Source organism: Terrapene carolina, unplaced genomic scaffold (genome assembly GCF_002925995.2).
Source record: "Terrapene carolina triunguis isolate 2854851 unplaced genomic scaffold, T_m_triunguis-2.0 Scaffold231, whole genome shotgun sequence".
In the NCBI taxonomy this organism is placed as follows: domain Eukaryota; kingdom Metazoa; phylum Chordata; order Testudines; family Emydidae; genus Terrapene; species Terrapene triunguis.
In genome coordinates this window covers 17,384,202-17,406,046 of record NW_020664582.1, presented here as the reverse complement: position 1 = coordinate 17,406,046, position 21,845 = coordinate 17,384,202, and the positions used below count along the sequence as shown (strand labels likewise).

General features: G+C 39.1%; 1 protein-coding gene across 8 annotated transcripts in view; it reads right to left on the bottom strand.

Moving 5' to 3' along the window:
• NCOR1 (nuclear receptor corepressor 1) overlaps nucleotides 1–21,845 on the bottom strand; it is a 105,157-nt gene that overhangs the window by 7,823 nt on the left and 75,489 nt on the right. For 4 of the 8 annotated variants that reach the window (XM_024218481.2, XM_029912518.1, XM_024218489.2 and 1 more), the window contains 19 exons: nucleotides 21,640–21,835; nucleotides 18,346–18,519; nucleotides 17,273–17,433; nucleotides 16,303–16,423; nucleotides 16,111–16,212; nucleotides 15,318–15,418; nucleotides 14,257–14,425; nucleotides 13,473–13,616; nucleotides 12,175–12,258; nucleotides 11,316–11,572; nucleotides 10,566–10,926; nucleotides 6,802–7,026; nucleotides 5,690–5,899; nucleotides 5,310–5,459; nucleotides 4,469–4,630; nucleotides 3,821–3,986; nucleotides 2,355–2,854; nucleotides 1,594–1,722; nucleotides 251–408 (listed from right to left, as the gene is read on the bottom strand). In XM_024218481.2, the coding sequence (XP_024074249.1) occupies nucleotides 251–408; nucleotides 1,594–1,722; nucleotides 2,355–2,854; nucleotides 3,821–3,986; nucleotides 4,469–4,630; nucleotides 5,310–5,459; nucleotides 5,690–5,899; nucleotides 6,802–7,026; nucleotides 10,566–10,926; nucleotides 11,316–11,572; nucleotides 12,175–12,258; nucleotides 13,473–13,616; nucleotides 14,257–14,425; nucleotides 15,318–15,418; nucleotides 16,111–16,212; nucleotides 16,303–16,423; nucleotides 17,273–17,433; nucleotides 18,346–18,519; nucleotides 21,640–21,835 (3,570 nt within the window). Of the gene's footprint in view, nucleotides 1–250; nucleotides 409–1,593; nucleotides 1,723–2,354; nucleotides 2,855–3,820; nucleotides 3,987–4,468; nucleotides 4,658–5,309; nucleotides 5,460–5,689; nucleotides 5,900–6,801; nucleotides 7,027–10,565; nucleotides 10,927–11,315; nucleotides 11,573–12,174; nucleotides 12,259–13,472; nucleotides 13,617–14,256; nucleotides 14,426–15,317; nucleotides 15,419–16,110; nucleotides 16,213–16,302; nucleotides 16,424–17,272; nucleotides 17,434–18,345; nucleotides 18,520–21,639; nucleotides 21,836–21,845 lie in introns of all 8 variants that reach the window. The other 4 variants (XM_024218483.2, XM_024218484.2, XM_024218491.2 and 1 more) reach the window with 2 other exon arrangements.

Below are 21,845 nucleotides of genomic sequence, written 5' to 3'. Positions count from 1 at the left end.
TGGTGGGGGGGGGGGGGGAAAAAAAAAAAGATTGGTCAAACATTTGGCCTGCATTATCTCATTTTAGGAACAAACGCAATTGGCATCACACGCACCAAACACAAGACAATCTGAACTTCAGTCATGTGATTATGTAACATGTCATGGTTTCACTAACACTGTAACATATTATAACTCTCAAATAAAATGTAGCATTTCCATGTTTTGAAAACATAAATCAATCCCAAAGTTACTTGCAAAATTAACCTACACAGATATGGTCAGCAAGTGTGATCAGACGATGGGTCCTAGGTACATGTCCGATCCCCTCTGCCTGAGAGGAAGGCAGTGAAGGCTGCTGTGGAGAAGGAGATTCCTGTTGTGTCCTATATCGGTGAACTGGACCTTCATACTGCCTGTTGGGATCACCTAGTTTCCAAAAAAAAAAAAAGGGAGAAAAAAAAAAAATAACCCATTTCATTTTAAGAAGATATTTCTGAAGTTTAAGCTTTGAGAGTTTTTTGAATATTTATAAAGAGATATATGAAACATTTCTGCATGAAATTTTAAGTAGTTTGTCTAATATAGCTTTCTTTCCTTAGTATTTAGACCAGTGGGACGCATCCACATAATATATATACTACCTGTATGACCCTGAGGATATCACATGGGCCATAGCTGTTTGCTGATTGGGCCGCAAGCGGCCCGCAGACTGAGAACCACTGATTTAGACCCTTTGACTCAAACAGGCAACAGAAAGTACTAGTCTACAATAGCACTGAATGCATATTTTTGGATTGATTTAATTTCACTGTACTTCGACAGCAAACTGAGCTGACATACCTTGCACCTCAGTCTCTTTCACCAAAATGTGTTTGCACCAACCACCAATACACTGATAATTTAAGTACTTTTTATAACTTAACAGAAGCATTTTTTTCTGTTAATTCTAAATCAGAGCATATTACAATAAGAAGCAGCAGAGTCAAGTGCAGTGGTTTTCAACCTTTTTTCATTTGCAGACCCCTATAAAATTTCAAAATGGAGGTGCAGACCCCTTTGGAAATCTTACACATAGTCTGCGGACCACAGCTTGAAAACCACTGTTCTATGGTAATGACAACCTTTCACAGACCCCTAAGACATAGTCTGCGGACCTCCAGGGGTTCTCAGACCAGAGATTGAAAAACACTGGTCTAGTGAATTAAGCACGGGTCTAGAAATCAGAAATTCTCAAATTCTAATTCTGGCACCCTCTCAGACTAGTTGTAGGGTCTGATCAAGTCAACCTATTTACCTCATTTTCTCCATATGCAAAATGCGAATAATGCACCCACCTTCCTAGGCGTAGTGAGGTATAACTGATGAGTGCTAAGTATCATTATTGCAATTTCAATAAATTTAATCAAATTTCCCCACTTTTCACAGATCACAATTAAGTACATGCTCTAGAAAAAGCTTCTGAAGATTCAAGAGTGCTTTTAGTTGCAACTATACGGCTGCTAGTGTACTTTATATACACAAGCGTATGAGTTCATAGCAACTGTTCAAAAGGGAATATATATTTAAGATACTTGGACATAATTTTTTTTATCTACAAAGAAACGGACTTACTTTCTGCCTGGCTTGGTTTGGGTGCCTCTTGTTGATAGGGTTGTAGTTTTTCTTGGGGAGGTACAGGTGAATTTGCAGGGCTAATCACCTCAATGGCATCTCCAGGTGCTTCATATCGGTGGGAAGATACTAGGAGTTCAAACAGCAGAGATGTTTTTAAATAAAATGCAAATTTGTGTAAGTGTGAAACCTTAATATTAAGAGTTAATATTAAAAGCCAATAAATCTTAATCAACATTTTTAATGTAGGGAATCTATTTTATTTTCATGACTGGGCAAATCTATTTGAGCATTTAAATAAGCATTTTCTCCTCATTTTCATAATGCATTTACTACTACAAACGGAAAGCTATTATTTTTAGGAAGTATCTTGTGATCTGTAGCGTGGTTAGTTTTGTTTTTCTGTTATTCAAGATAGCCATTCCCTTCTACATCTAAGACTTCCATAGCATATACTCTGAACGTTCACTATACAGGTGATGGTGAGTTTTGCACTGAGCATCACAAGGTTCTTATGAAAAACTGTGTTTGGCTGAAAAGTGCTATGCATAGCTACAGCACTGTATAAATGAGTATTGTTTTATTTCACGTCAAGCAGCTGTCAATTATATAAAAGGGAAGACGGTACAGGGCTTGCACTGCATTAGTAGCAACAGGATAAAACAAATCTATTCAGATGTGCCATCTCCTTAATGGCCAACGTAGCAAGTGAAATGAAAAGAGCACATGAGGGAATAGTACTTAAGAGTGAAGACACGTACAACTGCTAGAAGAATCTGAACTTTGTGAACCCCGATCCCGTGCATCCTTGTCCGAAGCAATCTGCCGAGTGATGATCACATCTATGAAGTTAGCAGCAGTAATGGTGGTCTTCCCACGAGTCCTTAACTCTTCCTCGTACCGGGATTTAGGAGGATGCCCTTTGTCTTTACCAGCCTCTGAATAAACTACCGATGAAGACGGACCCTGGGACTTGCCACTGGAAAAAGCTGCCGATGTGTACGGGCACTGAACAGACCTCTTTTCTGCTTCCAGTGTTTTCTGCTCCATCTGTTGCTGCTGTTCACTAACCACCGTTGACCTGCGCCCCATGTTCTCTTCTATTCTGGTTCCTTCATGCTTGTGCTCTTTTGCTTTGACAACTTCCATCTGAGGAGCAGAGGCTGCAGCATCCACCAATGCAGCTAGGGCATCAGCAGCAGTATTGTAACGGGAAGCAGGCAACCCAGGAGTTATGGAGGGGGCTCCAGGCGTGAGCTGCCTGTTAGCAAATATCAAAAATCACTTGCATTAGATCATACAACACCAATTCAATGATTTCAGCTGGCTCTTCCAGGCTTCCCACAAAGTACAGCTTTTGTGATGTTAACACCTATCCCTTAAGTCAGAAGTGGGCAAACTACGGCCCACGGGCCACATCCGGCCCGTGGGACCGTCCTGCCCTGACCCCGAGCTCCTGGCCCAGGAGCCTCGCCCCCGGCCCCTCCCCTGCTGTTTTCCCTCCCCCGCAGCCTCAGCTCACTCGCTCGCTCCGCCGCCGGCGCAATGCTCTGGGCGGCGGGGCTGGGAGCTCTTGGGGCAGCGCAGCTGCAGAGCCCGGCCTGACCCGGTGCTCTGTGCTGCATGGTGGCGGCGTGGCCCGGCTCCAGCTGGGCAGCGCAGCTGTAACGCCGCCAGCCACCGGTGCTCCAGGCAGCGCGGTAAGGGGCCAGGAAGCGGGGGGGGGGAGGGGGAGGGGTGTAGGATAGAGGGCAGGGGAGTTCGGGGGGATGGTCAGGGGGTCGAATGGGGCAGGGGTCCTGGAGGGGCAGTCAGGAAGGAGGGGGGGGGTTGGATGGGCCGGCAGGGGTCCGGGAGCGGTCAGGGGATAGGGAGCGGGGGTGTGTGGATGGGGCAGGGGTCCCAGAGGTGCCGTTAGGGAACAGGGTGGGTTGGATGGGCCAGGAGTCCGAGGGGGGTGGGAGGGGGCAGGGACGACAGATAGGAGGTGGGGGCCAGGCCACGACCCCCTCCCCTAACCGGCCCTCCATACAATTTATGAAACCCGATGCAGCCCTCAGGCCAAAAAGTTTGCCCGCCCCTGCCTTAAGTCATTTCCCATAGGCCAAAGACCTAGCAGACAGTGGTAACTTCTGGTCTCTACTATTTTTCATGCAATGTAAACACGTTTAGTAATGAGCTTAATCCCAGAACATATTTCTTTGTAACAGGAGTTTAAGAAACGTACATGATGCGTAGCTGAGCAGCAGGATCCAGAGGGGTAATTACACTTGTCCCATTGGTTCCTTGGAAAATACTGGGCCTTTGCTGCAGCATGTTCTCTTGGGTTCTAACAGAAGGAGAAGGTGAGCGAACGTATCCATGACTGCCAGGTCTGCCAGGCTGCTCTGTACCTTAAGTATGTGGAGAAAGTTAGTGGTGGGGGGGAAATATACAGCCTGTTATAACGTGTAATAAGTGTGTATATAACAATGCACAAGCAAGTATCATAATGCTAGCGCCTCCTCCACACCCTTTTTCACATGTCTATACTGCTGTCAGGCACAGACAATATTTAAAGCTTTCTGAAGAACAGCATCCTCCAATCTGCATTGCACAGACTGAAATGCCAATTGGGACAGGACTGATTCCATCCTCCAGATTCTGCATCATTACAACTGAACGAAGATAAAAAGAACATATTACCTACTACTGTCAATTACAGCAAAATCTCCATATCTTAGGAATCACCCATTTAGATTATGCTAACAATAGGTTACACAGCATTGTTTTTTATTTTTTAGAAGTCAAAACAAAAGTGCTAACGGTGGTTGTGGAAATTGATTAGTTACATTTTGTATATAAGACTGATCCCAATGTGGCAATGTACACTCACCAGGCCGAAGGTAGTGCTCAGCAGGAACTGCAGTGATTCTCTCCCTCTCTCGTTCTCTCTCCCGCTCCCTTTCACGTTCCCTCTCCCGCTCCTTCTCCCGTTCCCTCTCCCGCTCCCTCTCAGCGTTGGCGGCTGCAGACGCAGCCAGATGCGTAGGGTGTCCTATAAGATGCACAGGAGATGGAAGTGCTTCACACAGCAATGAAAAGCGTAAGACAAACACTGAAAAGCACAGCAGTGTGTATTACTTGACACACACTTGATGCAAGTTGAAGCCAGAAAAGAATATTTATGAATACCCAAAACCACTTTGATTCCATTGAGAATTACATACTGGAGTACGATGGTTGAACCCTAAAATTCACTGTGAGAGGCGGGGCTGGGAAACAACCTTCCCAAGTCACTGCATTGCTTTAATACACGGGGATAGGAGCTATCCAGCTGGCAGATAACAGGATTCTATCCTATGCCAGATTCCTATCCAAATTCCACCCTCGAACAGAAATTAATGGGCTCATGTATCAGATGACAGAATCTGGCCCATTGTATTTAACAAAAACATCAAACTTTTTGTTTTTCTAATTGTTTTCTCTTCTTCAGGGCTTCCAGCAGATATATACAAAACCTATCACAATGGGGCCCTGATCCTGTCTTGGGTACCTTTGGCTGCTACTGAAGCAATAAAGTTAACAATCATCTCTCCCATCACCCAAAGTGAATGGCATGGGGGTTAGCTATTAAAACAGCAGCAAGACACTTATCCAGTGACTAGTGGATAGAGAGGGTCACTATTCTAGAAGGTCAATGGATTAGGGATAATACAGAACAATCAGGCTCTTACCTGGTGACATAGATGCAGGGTTGTAAGGCCTCGGAGGGAACGTGAGCTGGGTGCCAGGGATATAAGTGATTCTCTCCATTGGAGGGGTACTTGTTCCTCCTGGATGAGGGACTAAGATAGTGGGAGCCATATTGTTCAGGTCAATAATTCCTGTTCAAAAGTTATAATGGAGTTAGGATATACTCTCCAATCTCAACAATTTACAATTACTTAAAAAAAAAAAAAAAAAAAACAGGAAATATGCATCTAGGCTTTCTACTAGTGTTATACAGAGTTTTGCTTTGCATATGCAGAGACCAGTTTTGAAATGCAACCATTTATATATCAAACTCCACCCTCCAAAGCATATTCCAAAGAAAGCCTGGAGGAGGCAGACATACCTCTGGCTCCTGCATATGGGAGAGCTAAAGTTTGCTCTCTAGGAGATAGTCCTCTGGTTACATCAGGACGTAAATTAACCTGCATCTGCTGTGAGGTAATATAGTCATTTAGGATTGTCTGCCGTGTGTTCTCCATTGCATAAAGTTGATACTGACTTGGGTAACCTGGGGTAGGTGAAAGCTGCCTTTGGAACAGGTATGCAGCAGCAGCTGAGAATGAGAAAAAAAATAAAGGAAAGTTTAGTGTGCAGTAGAGGAAGAGTTTGGAATCTGTAGTTATTAAAGCTTAAGAAATATTTTTAAAAAGGGTTGCCAATCCTCCAGGGCCAGCTCTGACAGAATCAAAACTAGTCTTTTCAGTGTCGATGTTCCATTGAGAACATATGTTCTCATACTTAGCTAGGAAAGGTTAAGCAATCCAGACTGAAGAAATCTGCTTTATGGAAAAAGTCATGAGGGGAAACTGTGAATGTAAATCCTAATGTTCTTTAGAAGCGAAGCACTGAAATATCCACATAGGATAATGAGAAATACAGGATAATAGAAGGAAAAATACAGGATAAAGGATAATCAGTGGAAGTGGATTGATCTTTGAGTTACAAATCAATTTCCTGTTTTCAATACCATCAGCGTGGATTCTAAGGGCAAAACAACGTACAATCTGGTAATCTCTGAATTAGAGAGTGTTTCACTCACAAAACCCTCACCATGCTTTTGTTTAATCCCCAGGGTATGTTTTTCTTGGATGCCTGTCATTCTTTTAACAAATACTTTACTTAAAAATATCCTCTGAACATCTCCCATTTTTGATAAACACAAAGGAGGTAATTTGACAGCTTCTTCTATAAGATCTTTGAAATGGAAAGGGAAAAACATTTTGTTCTAATGGAGAGAAAATGTAGAATTAACCTAGGAATACTTTAAGAATATTTTGATTAAAAAAAAACCAGAAAAGGCCTCTAAGCAGTGTGTTGGGCACAAGGTATAGCTCATAGTAAAGAACTTTTTAATGGTGGCTCCACTGACCTTTGCTTTTAATACGCAATCTTTTCTGTATATTACTGAAGACCACAGGACTGAAAAGGAAAACAACAACAACAAAAGGCATTTACCAGGATCCAGAGCCCTGTGAAATTGCATGGCTGAATCTAAATGAGGAGGGAGATGGCTCCTGTAGACTTCTGGAGTAGAGCCTCTATGATGGGAGTCAAACGGACTGTGAGTTACTACAGGATCAACCCCTGGGACTGGAGATTTTGCTGGTACGCTCTCTCTCTGCGTTGGGGTAAGTGTGGTTTTCCTTTCATGATTAGCAGGCTTCCCAGAAGATATTCCAGCTAGAAAAAAACACTTGTAAGAAATACACTCCTGATAGTTGGTGAAGTTGTAAATGTGAATTAGCTCAAAAAGAGATCAGACATGACATGACTTCAGACTCCTGCACAATAGTACACCAGTCAGAAAACACCTTACACACCTAGAACAATTTGTGGAAACAGAAGTTAGTGACTAAATTAGTTCAGAAGGATGCTATTAGATAGCCTTTCAGATTAACATACCAGCTCCATCATCCAGATATTTTAGTGCCTTAAGTGAGTAACAGTCCATATTCAAACAATCCACACTCCCTGAAGAAACACCTTTGAAGTGACCCAGTATAAAGTACGAGTTGAGACTGAATTACCTCCTACCTCTATAAAAGTATGTTTGCCTTGGGCGAAAGTTTAGTGGTAGAAATTTGAACAGAGGTGGAATGCTGAACAGACCACCCTGCACAGTCCTGATCTGTCTGATGCCTGTAGATAAACAAAAGGCCTCAGGCTCTCATCCTAAGAGTCACCAAAATTCAATTTACACAGAAAGAATGAACTGACTTGACAAAAACAAACACAGGTTGGCTCATGTAATGACTTGATACAATTGCCCTTTTTTTGTTTCGGATGTGAGAGTGGTAGTGGTGGTGGTGGTGGTATTTTTTGATAATCTGAGGCTCTCGTGGGTATAGCTCTGGGAACCTGAAAAGGAAAACTTCAACAAAAGCCAGTGAAATTGCTCAACTATGTCAAAAAGAAAAGACAGCTAAACTTCTTCTGAGGAAACATAACATTTACTTTAATTGAAGAGAAGTGATATGTCCCAAACAGAATGAGACTAACAAGTTGCCCAAAAGAATAAATATTTTAAAATTTAGCCATGGTAAAAAATTGGAAAAATTCAATTCCAAAACTAAGTTGGGATTTTCAGACAGAACAGAGTAATACAAAACTGTACTGGATTTACATAGGTCTTATCTTACCAAGTGCCAAGGCATTAAGTAGTGCTGCTATAGTATCCTCCCCCTTCCCCTCCCCCCCCAAATTAATACTTTCTTTAAAATACTTAATTATTGAAATTCTCTACTAGATGCTTGAAAATATTTCCACTGGACAAAACCCATTCCTCCCCCCACCCTTGTATTTTAGGAACAAAATGGGATATACCTCAGATTGATTTGGTGACATATGTATAGAAAAAAGTCACCAAACATCTAACAATATGGCTCAACCTATTTCTACAAAACAGCAGTCCTGAAGATTTTTTTTTTTAAAAACCTTAATGATTTGAAAGAGGTATTTTAAAATATGTAATCCTAAAGGCATTCCTTTACCAAAATTACAATAATTTTAGAGCTATGTCAAGTTTTGGGGAAGACTACATGACAGAGTTTCTAAATATTTAACACTGACTATACACGTAAATTATTGAAAACAAAGTAAAGTTTTGTTTATTTTAAACAAACTTCTTATTTAGCTGCAACCTCTGTACTATATATTAAACAATGGCTATTAGGTGTGGTTTAGGGAGACTAGGCTAATTTGTATGTTCAGGAAAAGTCAAAAAACACCTTGAATTAATTCATAGTTAAATGCCTGAAAAGAAGAAACAACATCCTATGCAATTGGCTCAGAATTCAGTATTATTACGAACATAGACACAGCACCCAAAACATACTGGGTGCTTTCCAGACACAAGAGTCTTTGCCCTCTAGAGCTTACAGTATGAAAGACAAAAGACATGAAGAGTGGGAGAACCAGATACAACAAGCAAGGAGTGTGGCCAAGTAACGAATGGCACACAAGCGAGTTCCAGCTATTCCCTCTACCTGATTCTTTATGTAGCTATTGGGCTAATTTCTTGTAAGCACTGTGGCAGAATTGGATCATCAGGAGCAATTTGAATGCAAAGAGCAGTGATATTAAAGACCTGCTCAAGAAATGCATTCTGAGAGAGAGAGAGAAACACAGAATGCTGGGGATGCAATTTCTCCAATGAGGAGCTGATTGTGGAAGAAACTGACAGTAGTTGCCTAGCCGGAGACTGGGCATCTCAGCCCTCCCTGCTAGAAGAAATGTAGCTGTTCTAAGATATCTTTACAAAACTACTTTTATTCTGATGCCTGACAATTAAAGCAGATGAGAACTGACAAGGTGTTTAGCTTAGAAAAGAAACAGGTTTTGTATGGAGAGCCTGGTAATGGCCTGAATTATCTCTTAAGCAAAGGGGGTCACAGATATCAAATTGATTTCAGCCAAGAAAAAAAAACGCACTTCTGAGCATAGTGGCTTTTTCAAAGTTATTTCCAAGTCTATAACCTTTTACTAGCTTTTCTTTTTTAAAAACACACAAGCTGCAAGTTGTCCCATGTGTTTGTGAATGTAATTAAGTTAGTTTGGCTTGCAGGCTATAGCTTTCTAGTACTTAAACATTACTTGGCACACAGTACAAGACATTTAAAATTTGTGACACTACAAAACAAACCATTAATAGGCTATGACAAACAACCTAGCAAGGACACTGGCTAATATGACCAGCTTTCTGTTAAACTGTGCTTAAAAAGATTTTGCTAGAATGGTGAGAAAGTGGTCTTCCAGGTCAGTGTAAACCATGGCCTAACAGAGATCCACATTTTACAGGCAGCAAAATACCTTTCACGGTTTTAAAAGTACCTTCCATACTAGTCTGATTTGGTTTTTCTTTGGTACTTATTCTCCAGACCCCAGCTCTCTTTCAAACCCCTCCTAAAAACTTACTTCTGTGGAATTGCCAAAAAACTCATTGGTAAGAATGAGTATGTGAAGTAATATGAAAAGCTAAACTATTAGGCAGTGTACATGATGTACCTATGTTATTACATAATCTATTTATGTAACCTTGTCCAACTACACTAATGAAAAATAAAGATATTAGTTTTACCATTGATTTCAATGGGGCTAGGATTTCACCCTAGGAGTCAGAACTCCAGTGGCTTTAACTCCTTGCCTTATCACAAATGTACTGTGTGGTCTTGGACAAGTCACTAACATCTTTATGTTTCATCTTACCCTCTGTAAAATAGCTAGAATGCTTACCTTACAGAGGTGATGTTAAGTTCAACTGAGACATTTTCAGTTTCTTGGGATCAACAGCATTATAAAAGCAAAAAGGGTCACAGAGGGAAAGACTGAACCTTTACTGTTATGAATGTACACCTACATCAACTTTGCTAAGAACAATAAGCATGAGGCACATTCTAAGGTGTTGAGGCCCAAGATTAACACTGTGGGAGGATTACAAAACTCAGTGTGAACAGAAAGGTTTTCATTATTTAATTTAAATTAATGTTGAGTTTTTTAGAACATTCCTCTTCTTGGCTTGCAACCCAAATCGAACAGAACTATGACAGTACTTAAGAACAGAGTGAAATGTTCTATAAATAAATTCAATAACCTATTTTTAAAAAAGCAAATGTCCTTGTATGCTTTACCCAAACAGTGCTCAATCTACAAAAATAAGGAATTTTAAGAATTGTTATGATTTTTAATGGCCAGCTTACATTGGGCAAGGAAGGATAACATACCTTCAGTAACTCTGTTCATCATAGGTGAACTCCTGGACATAGGACTTGGATAGTTCACAGGTGTCCTCCTTGCATTGGTGTCATCATAAATCCCAGGGCTCAATTGTGATTTGGGAGTTTCATGAAGAGTTGACCTGAGGACAGAGGTGCCAGAGCTGACCACCGATGTAGGACGGGAACGTACAGCCTCCCCAGTCTTCACATCTTCATATTTTGCTCGTTCTACCACCTTCACGTTTTCCGGTACCATTTCCAGCTGAGGCATTCCACGGGGCAGTTTACTTGGTCCAGTGATTAAAGATTTTACATTGTGTTTGATAGCAGACTGGCCGGAGTTGCTTTCATATTTTATGGGTGTACCCTAGAGAGAAGGAAAAGATCATCAGCAGCCAAGGTCATCCTGCCAACTTTCCACTGATGCTAGAAGATCAGCATATAATTTGTTTTTAATTTTTTGTGTTACATACTTGCATGAATTTTATGGCATGTGATGCAACTGGATCTCGAACAGAGCTACAGTACTTGCTATCTCTTATACAAACTGCCCAGCACTCTTGTCAAAATGATATATAATCCCAAGGTTTTTACCAATACATGGAGAAAATGTTTTCAAACTTAATTAAAAACACACAAACCCTCTGTTTTTGGATAACGAGACATGTATTTCTTAAATGCAACAAATACCCTGAATGGAATTACCGCTGAGTATCAAGGCAGCAGTAAGAGTCCAGTACTGGTTTGCATAGTTACCTGAGAAATGGAGCCTTCCATAATTGGCCTTGCACTTTGTACTATTTCAGGAGTCTTGCGACTTTCTTGGCTTAAAAGGTCCTGTCTTGGGATTTCGTGAATGGAACGGCCCATTTCTTTAATGGTAGTGACTCCATCATAAGGCTTTCCCTTGGTTATGGCTCCTTCAAATGTCCGTATGGGAGGAGACTCTCTCTTAATCTGTTTAGGATACTTCAGGCCTTCTTCAAAACTCTCAGCTGTTGCTCTTGGTGTACCTTGCATGGAAGGAAAATAAATTAAACAAGTCTTTAGTATGTTAACAGCCACTGAAAGATTTTTTTGCACATTTAGCAAACTGTAAATACCAATCACAAACTGGAACTTTGACCTGCCACTACAAATGGGTCCAACATAAAGAACAGAGAAGACTCCAATATAGAAAGACACATAGGAAGTACTTTTTTTTTTTTTAAATGAACTAATTTTACCACTAAAAGCCATAAGGGAACAGTACTGAACAATTGTTTAGGACACTGGATAGGTCAAGCGTGCTCTCATATGCTAAAAGCAAAGGCAGCAATACACCTCCCCAAATGCTTCCTGAAGATGCAAAATGCTAAATATACTTTTTTCGATTTTACAAATTTCCTCATGTAAAATAGCTCCCCATTTACCAATTCTTACATTTTGTACATTAAGTTTTTGTGCATCAGTAGCCTAACAGGAAGCTTATGTGTGGAAAACACACCTCTCTCTACTAAAAGGTTTTAACTTTAGGATGGCTACCATTGTCAGCAACTGGGTAGGGCTCATGAAGAAAGTCAGACTTCTAGGATCAGTAAGTTAATGTCAGCCTCTATACTACTGAAAACTTTACCTTGCATTATAGAGCCAGACAGCACAGTCCTCTCCTTCAGTTCTGAATGAGGGCTGCCCCTAGGCAGTGTACGGCATATTAACCCTAAAAAAGTTATTTGGCGGAGTTAGAGAATTAAATACAAGAATGATAACGTACATGCTACCTACTCACATAATTTACTATCTGCACTGCACTTGTGCCTAGAGGCCCGAGGCCCATTCTGCCAGGCACTGTACAAAAATAAAAGACAGTCTCTGCCCTAACAAATTTACAGGAAGCATATGTCCCACCCCATTACTGTAGTATTTAAACATATACAAGACACCAGTCTTGGGAAAAAAGAAGTGTAACACTTCCCAAACTACAGTAGTTGCTTTTTCTGCACTCACTCTATTTCAGTCTCCTCACCTGGTGATGCATAACATTTAGGAGAAATGTGAAACAGAACAATGACTGGTTAAAACCTTCATTCTATCTTTAAAGACTTAACATGGGGACCATCTAAAAGAAGCTGAACTGAAGAGCCAAAGAGAAATTTAACTTAAAAATCAAGATCCCTAAGGCACAGTTCTGTATAGGTTGTGGAGAAGAAGTGGATCAGAGTGGTGTAAGACTGCCATTCAGTACCTCTCTTAGGTTCTCCCACTCCAAAGAAATCAGGAGTACACACCAGAAAGTTAAAAGCTAGCAATTAAATCTTTTGGGATATAATCTGTAATCCTCTTTAAACTGCTTTTCTCCATCTCACCAAGAGGTACTCAGATGTTCCCTACAGGTTAAATGAAGAGGGAACAAAGAGTTCATGTGACTGGTAGGGAGTCTCTTCCACTTGGCTCTACAGTGCTTAGAGGAATGTTTCCTTGCCTCTTGTACTCCCAAAAGGCACATAGGAAAGTTAAAGGCACTTCACCATTACTATCTTGGTTGGGTCATGGTTTAGGAAATCAGTCATTTCACAACAAACCAAAAAAATCCAGTGATGCTCTGTTAAATAAGTATTGGCAGCTGCACAAGTCTTAATTAATAAATGTCAGGCAAAACAGAAAGTAATACAAGAAGTATTAATAGTATTGCTGCTACTATCTATTCCACTACTACTATGCTATTAGTAGATACTAGTTATATCGTCTCCAATAACAATAGCTCTAAAATGCTTTTACGTCTCTGTTAGTATCAAGTTACAGTGATTTGATTTCTACCTTTTGAAGTCTCCTTTCTCTTCCAGTTTACTTGCGCGCGCTCTCTCTCTCTCGATTTAGATCTACCCCAATGTAATTGTTATTAAGGCACATGGTATATTTAAAATAGTCCCTTACCCTCTAATGGTGCAGACACTGGAGACTCCCTCATTGACATTCCTTGTTTTATATTTCCTTCCATCGTATCATAACTTCTCTTTAAACTGATTTCATGAGCAGTCCTTGGACTCCTGGTTCCTTCTCGGATGTTCTTAATAGCTGCTGAATTATACAGACGTGTAGTAAGGAAAAAGGTGAGAACATAACATACCAAGCAATCCATTACACAGTAGAACCTTTTGATACAGGATATCAAAAACTTATCCTAACAATGTTTACCTTTTCAATACTGTACCCAAACATATTTATATGCCTTTTTAACACTCATCTTTTACTACTTAAATCTTGTAGTATTACTTTAGCAAATAAATATTTTTGTCTATAATATTTTGACTTGAAGTTTGAATTTTAATGTTAAAAGGATAACTTATTTATATATTGAATGATGAGGACAAAACAAATATTGAACTGCTCAGTCAATGAGGCAGCTCTGTCCATCTTGTGGGGAAAAACATGATCTCATATAACGTACCACAATCATAATACACACGCACAACGGGGCAGAATTAAGGTTGCATAGGCCACCTTCATTGACATTTCCTAACTTTCAAGTGCTTGACTTTGCAATCTTAGCATTTATTTAGCTGAGTGGTTTTTGTATGGAATTATATGTAAAACAATAGTAAAACAATAGAAAAATAACTGATTCCTAACCTATCAAATCTGTGGATTTTAGAAGAGGAAACTCAGTTGCAATCTTAACTATGGACCAGTTATACTACTCAGGTATATAAATACTTACTATCATATGATAAGATATGCCCACTCTTGCCTTCATAAATAACATGGCCTTTGGCTGCAGCTTCCTCTCGGCACTTCTCAGGGCTGCTGTCTTCGGTAGCCAGTCGGGTGATGGTTCCTTTCAGCAATGCATCAGCAGCAATGCCAGACTGGGACAAAGCTGGTGTACCCTGCAATCAAATCAAATCAAATCGAGTATAATTCTGAACATACATATGCAAGATACTGAAAAGATGGCACTAGAGAACTTCAGTGTAGCTTCAGGCCTATAATCCTGATTCCTTTAATCAGGAATTATAGTTACAGTTGCTGGTATTTTAAGTATTAGCACTAGTGCAGATTAGTATATTTTTCACTGCCACTTTATGAATTTTTTTTTAAATGGCAATGGGGAATGCTATATTACAGCATTCTTTTGCGACCTGGAGCTTTTTTTGGACACACTACAACAACTGTTTTGGGGAAAACGGAACATCTACTTAGCTATACTATTATCCAAGATCATTAGGCTGTATTTTATCTTCAAACAACACTGCATACTAATGTAGCGTCAGACTCTGTGATTATAAAAATCAAGAAAGGGAGTTACCAACTCAGAGGGTGTTCTGTTTGCTCATTAACTGCTCCTACTCCCTTCCTATGCACAAGCCACCATAAAACTAAGAATAGAATGTTACTTGTATCTTCGCATTAGAAAGACAAAGGGATTTAAAAATTAGTTAGGTTGTTCCTGAGCTTTTAATAACAGCATCTGTGCAAAGCTGATTACCAAGATTTATTTCTTAATTCTTGCACTGCAAGGATTTTACTCAGATGTGAAGTAAGATACAGCTAACAAGTCTTCATTTAGAACTACTAAAAAACCTGTGTTATTTAGCTAAAAGTTAGACACGCATGATAATTCTTTGTCAGAGGTGATATCCTGGCACTACTGACTTCAGTGCTGTTGGAATTTCATTCTTGGAGTGTTTATATTTGCCTATACAAAGATGTTAAGAATTATTTTTAAAAATAAGTACCTCTGTACTGGTACCACACAATAGAAGGTAAAGGGGAAGAAACCTGAGTAATGGAGCCTCGCAGAGAAGGGATACTTTCAACAGGAACTTTGTTGGCTGGAGTCCCTCGTGTTATACTTCCTTCTTGTATGGTTGTTGTGGTACCTGATTCAAAATTAAGTGAAAACCAATAAATAAGGCCCCCATCAATTCAACTGGCAGATAAAAAACAAATTACTTGCTTAAAATAATTGAAAGTTCTCTCCAAGGTGACAACTTAAAAAAGTCAAACTATTTGAATTTTTTTTAAATTTGTTATTGCTATAGGTCTATATATAATAGATGAGAAATAAAATTACAGTTTCCTTACAGTATCTCTTTGTCAGTATTTTTATATATAGTCAGTTTCACTGCTTTATGTAGGTATTTTAAACAAGAAGGGAGAGCTAGTGGCAGGCTTATTCCTGAACCATTTTAACCTGTGGTTTTTATTTTTACTATTAATTGACTACATTTCAAACTAACAGTCCCCCTTTACTTGTTATTTGTTAATTTCACGTGTGTGCTGATATACCAGATATTTCAGAGAACATTTGCAAGGCAAAAAGATTCAAAATTAAAAATTTTTAAGACTACTCTATATGCATTTTGTAAGACATATGCACTCAGAGAACAGTATATAGGAAAGCTGGAATAGCACTTGGATACTCTGGCTTTAAAAAGGCCAAAGAATATTCAGTAAATCATGAGAGATTTTATGGCAAGTCAAGTAGTGAGGACTATAAAAATTAACTGACTCATTTTCATCATCCTTGACAAATTAAAATTCATTACTCAACCCATGACTATTTCTTTACCTCGGACCACACCTTCATGCTGTGCCCTGACCAAGAGGCCCTCAGGCTGGGAATTCTGGCTTCTGGGAGAGAACTCTTCTTGCTTGATGTAGGGTATGGAAGCTAGTTAGGAAAAAAAAGACCAAATTAATTTTGCAACTATTCTTGCGCAAAACTTGCATATAATGTTTATGTTGGCTTTGGTTTTCCTACCAGGTTTGGCAGACTCCTGTTGCCTCGGCAGGCCAAGAGATATGGATCCCACGGATGGCTTTGCTGGTTCTTGACTATAAGAAGCTTGACTATGGGATGTTAAGTAAGTGCCAGGTGTTCCCTAGAAGAATAAGTCACTTTGATAAATTTTATTTTTGGGTAATGAATAATATTAAATTACTACTGGCATATTAACATTACAGACTGTGGTTTAATTTTTAATTATTTAAATAGAAGTGAATGATAAGCTGACCAAAATATCTTGTATTGCTACATAATTACAACAGGAACTCTAGACACCCTAACACATAATATCTCCTGCAGTATTAAGAACAAATATTGAACAGGAATAAATAAGCCAACTAAGCCAGTGAGCAGCTACAGAAAGTTCTTTCCACCCCAGTAGGTTGCCCATGTGGCTCCTGTTTGGTAAAGGTTTGGGATGGGTTCAGTTTCAATACTGGAGTAAATATAACACTGATTGGACACCATTAGCTTCATTGCCAACTGTCACTCTATAGACAGTATAAAAGCAAATGGCATTTAATGCCATTCTGCTGATAGAAGTCACTTATTTTTAGTTCTGTACTGCTCAGACATTAAACAATTTCTAGCACTGGTTTACCTATAAATGAACTAGTGCATTCACTTTCTATGTGGAAAGATGCCTATCTTAAGAAGTTAGAGCAAGGGTGGCCAAATGCAGTCTGCAAAGTTCTACTGTGCGGCTCTCATCTTTAGTTCTTAGATGCAACCCTGGGAGACTATAGGTCTATTTAAGATAAAGACTACAATCTGCTCCATTTTATGAAAGGTAACTGCAATTCTTGGGATTTTGGTAGGCTGCCCACGTGGCTCTTAGTTGGGAAAAGAATAAACATCATGCTGGGGATATGAAGTTGGGAGCTAGTAAGTAACAGCAGAAGAATATATTAAACTTAGAAGTTGCTGCTGAGTAATGTTTTCTTACTTGTGAGATTGAGCCTCCCATAATGAATGATGGTTTTTCTGATGGCATAGTAGTTTTGGAGGATGGAATGAGTGGAGGTGGTGGTCTGGTCGGCCGGGTTGTTGGGAGCCGGACCCCTTCAGGTATATTTGTTATCACTTGATGAGGAGCAGGCTGGAGAACTTTTAAAGAAAAAGTTTTGTTAAACAATTCAGCCTATTTCTGGCTCTATCATTCACTACATAAACAATAGAAACAAATGTAATTCTTCATCTTACTGTGTACAAGAAGAACTGCTTAATGGTATGTCCTACGTTTTTAGAGCGATTTTTCCTATGCAATTCTTCATGGCGTATATAGTTAAATTTAGTGGAAATTAAACTTGGCATCAAAGTATAAAAATAAATGGCAATATCTGCATTTTAAACTTTAAAATTTAAATTTTCAAGCAAGGTGGACCAAGTTTTCACCCTGTAGGGTTTTTTTCCACAACCATTTTTGTTCTTAATACTTGACTAGATTGGGTTTAATTTAATTTAGTCTTTCCTTAATTTGTCCTCTGTTATGGTCTAACATCACACTCTGGGGAAAAAACTATGATAACAAAAGTTATACATTTCCGGATTGTGGGTTATTTTTCCGTAGTTGTTATAATAGCTAGAGCCTATTAAAAAGCACTTCTAACCAGGTACTAATGTATATAATAACAGGTTCTACTTTACTTTTTCCTTCCCTCATTCATGTCATATTGGAGAATTCTTTTTTGCAAGTTAAATTAAAATCTGTGTGTGCCATTTTGGCTCTGTGCTGGAGCTCTAATAAATTTCAAAACCCCAATACCATAAGATTTCACATTTGGTTAAAAAAATACACATTAGAAAAGAGAACCTGCTGATGCAAAATGAAAACATGAGGGTACATGTTCCCCATGACTGGAGAATCACAAAGGAAGGTCTATTTACAAAAAAAAGTCAGTCATCTTTCATTAGCGCAGATAAGCCTTTAAAGAAAGTTTAATACCACATTAAATCATGGAAGTCTAACCTCTGAAGGCAGACTGCCAATGGCTATTGTGCAAAACAGATCATATTTACCTGGTGGGACACTATAGCGAGCTGCATTCATATCAGGCTGTGGCGAGGTTTTACTGACTTCTCTTGGAGATAGCCTGTATGGTGATGCCGACCTTCCTGCTGTGTTTTGCACCTGTGCTTCCTGTTCTATTGCTCGTTTGACCTCAACATAAGGCATATAAGCAACTGATTTTCCTATAAAAGTTAAGGTTATCATAATGAGAGAACTACCCTGTATTAAAATATTTAGTGTGAAAAGAATTGGATCACAACAGCCAAGTGACAAGACCATCTGTCTTCTAAAGTCAAGTGCACTCTTGTCAGAAGTTTAAACGCTTTCGTTCCAAAAGCTCTTTTTAAACCACTTAAGTAAAGAGTTCCATACACAATACCACTTAATCACAGCACTGATGCAAATGAAAGACTTCACAGCTAACAATGGGACTTCTTCCCTTCCTGAAATAAAGGGAGCCTCCACATCAGCTTCCCTCCCACACAAAATGTCTTTAAGGGTTCAAGATAAATAAGTGTCTTTGGATCAGAAATTACTGAGACTTCAGACAGTTTTGCATATTAAACCAAAAGTGTGCTGATTCCTGTACCAGCTTTTTGGCATTTAATTTTATTCAAGTGTTACCCCTAGAAACTGAGTGTATTTAGGCTTGTTAGTCTTTTTGGGTCTTCCAGATTCAGACATGTTTAAAAGTTGAAGATATATAAATAGAGCTGAACGTCATTGAACAACTGACCTTGGCAAATATCATAATTTTAAATTATTACATAAGTTTATTACTGGAGGAAAAAAAAGCTGGTGAAATTTTTTTTGCAATGTTATGCACATTTTTTTCAATGGGAGAAGTAAGTTAAAAAGACTCAATCTCTTCCCTGCTTCAATTTGTATCAATAAAGTTATTTACTCTGTATTTTATAATGCAAATTTTCATAGATGTAGACCAAAAGCTTTCAAGTATAATTATATTAAAAACAAACAGTACCAGTGCAACTCAAGCCATGTGAGGTGGTTCAGTAGAGAAGCTGCCGTTTTTGGTTTAAACAATATTTACTTCTAAATCCTGCCAGCAAGATTTAAGAGTAAATATGGTTTTAGACTGAAGACGACTCATTACTATTGATCTCCATACTCCTGTCCACCAGTTAAGGGCTGCTCCTAGTCAATTTAAGAGTAATACATCTATATGGTCAATGGCTTTGAGGTTTCATAATGAAACAATGATTAGGAAAAGGGAAGAAAATTTTGCTCTAGAAATAAGGGAATTAAGATCAAGATTTGTTTGGATTTTAGAACTTCAATTTTGTTTCACACATATAAGAAGGGGAATGTGAAAGGATCATTCAAGAATACTTGATTATGAATCAGAACTAGCCTACTGTAGCTGAGGAAGTACACCTTTAACCTCATCAGTTAAACAGTACTAATACTGCACACACACAAAATTAATATCTACCATTGTACGTCACAGATAAGTGCACTGTAGATTGTCAATAAGTCTGTGCTATTACATGGCCTTTCATTTGGCCACTTGCCTTTAACTCATGCATCCTGTGTAAATATCCTAAAACCTATACTGTAAAGTTTAAAATAGAATCTGTGGGTTGTCTCCAATGCACTGAATACAGTGGAGAAATCCCAGTTGCAGAATAGACTTCAAGGAACAGAAACTCTTAAAGAGTTGTAGACATCACAAACTATTCTAATGTTCAGAATTTAAATACTAAATTCTTTAGGACTCAAATACATTTTATCAAATTCTTCCCATCTTTTTGCTGGCACCCACAGAAATCTTGAATTTTGCTGGCAGAGAACTTCATCCTCAAACATTCCAACACTATAAACTACGGACAATGCCAACTATTATTCAAAGAAATGGTATTTTGGCTAGGTAGCATTTGTAAGGGCAACCACAAGTTCCTCCACCTATTCTAAAGGAACATCCTCCAAAAACAGTTCTCTACAAGCTCTCTCCTCACTATTGTGATTGGAAGAGAACAGGTACACCACTGTTCAAAACACCTGCCATTCTCAAACATACCAATGATTCTTTTTGCTTTGGCAAAAATTAATATGAAGGTTTTCAAGAAAATGTAATTTAAAACTGCAGTGTATGCTGAAAACTCAAAACTGTTTTCCAAAATCAAAACGTTTAAGATGTTTCAAGTTATTAGTGCTGGTTACGTCACTGTAAGAGTCAGACGTTACACAACATTTGTTCTTACAGAGTAGTGAAGGAGGATGTACATTCCAAGGTATTCTAAATCAGTGGCTCTCAACCTTTTCAGAGTACTGTACACTTGCAGGAGTCTGATTTGTCTTGCATACCCCCAAGTTTCACCTCATTTAAAAACTACTTGTTTACAAAATCAGACATAAAAATACATAAAAGCGTCACAGAACACGGTTACTGAAAAAAAATTGCTTACATTCTCATTTTTACCATATAATTATAAAATAAATCAATCGGAATATAAATATTGTACTTGCATTTCAGTGTATGGTATATAGAGCAGTATAAACAAGTCAATGTCTGTATGAAATTTTAGTTTGCACTGACTTCGCTAGTGCTTTTCATTTAGCTGTTGTAAAACTAGGCAAATATCTAGATGAGTTGATGTACCCCCTACATGCCCTCTAGGTACTCCAGGGGTACATGTACCCCTGGTTGAGAACCACTGTCCTAAATAACAGTTTGAAGTTTATTAACATTCTGAAGAGGTCTTTGTTCAAGAACACCACAGTGGAGCTGAAAAGCGTCTCCCTTTCTCCAGCAGAAAATGGGCTACAATAAGAGATGTTACCTCACTCACCTTGTCTCTCTTTTGTTCTCAATATGTTAACTCAAGAAGTTTGATTTAAGGATTCAGCTTGGTCCACCCGAGGATGTACAACATTGGAAGAAATTTTATCACTGACTCTCAAAGCATTCGGGGACCAGACGACAGCACCTCTAGCATCACTGCATCCACCACATTAATTCTAGACTCGTTTATTGCCTTGCCACAGTACCAGGTTCTTGGTACACCCTTTTCTAACAACCGAAGGGCTTCCAGTAGGATGCATTTTTCTCTTCACACAACTACATGTAAGGCACTATAGGGCAGTTTGTAATTTGCTTGGTAGTTACAGTACGAAACCTATTCCATGAAATTGGTGATCAACATACACAGAGACAAAACATTAGCAAAGGATCTAGTAGATTCCAGTAATTGATTCTTGCAGTTTATAATCCAGAAGTTGACTCATGTTTCAATATCTAGGGTTGCTTAGTTCTTGAGTTTTCAAAAAAAGGTGTCGCCTACCTTCCCACTCAACGTTAGGGCTCTTGGAGGTGCCACATGGGCTTGCAGAACTTCTATACTCCATATCTATATGCTCCTGCCTCTGGCGCTGCTCCTCCAGCAATGCTGACTCATGCATAGCTTTAAAGTGCCGCTGATAGAGAGCATAACCACTAATGGGTGTTCCAATAGGTACATTACATGGGCTACAAGAGACCTAAAAGGAA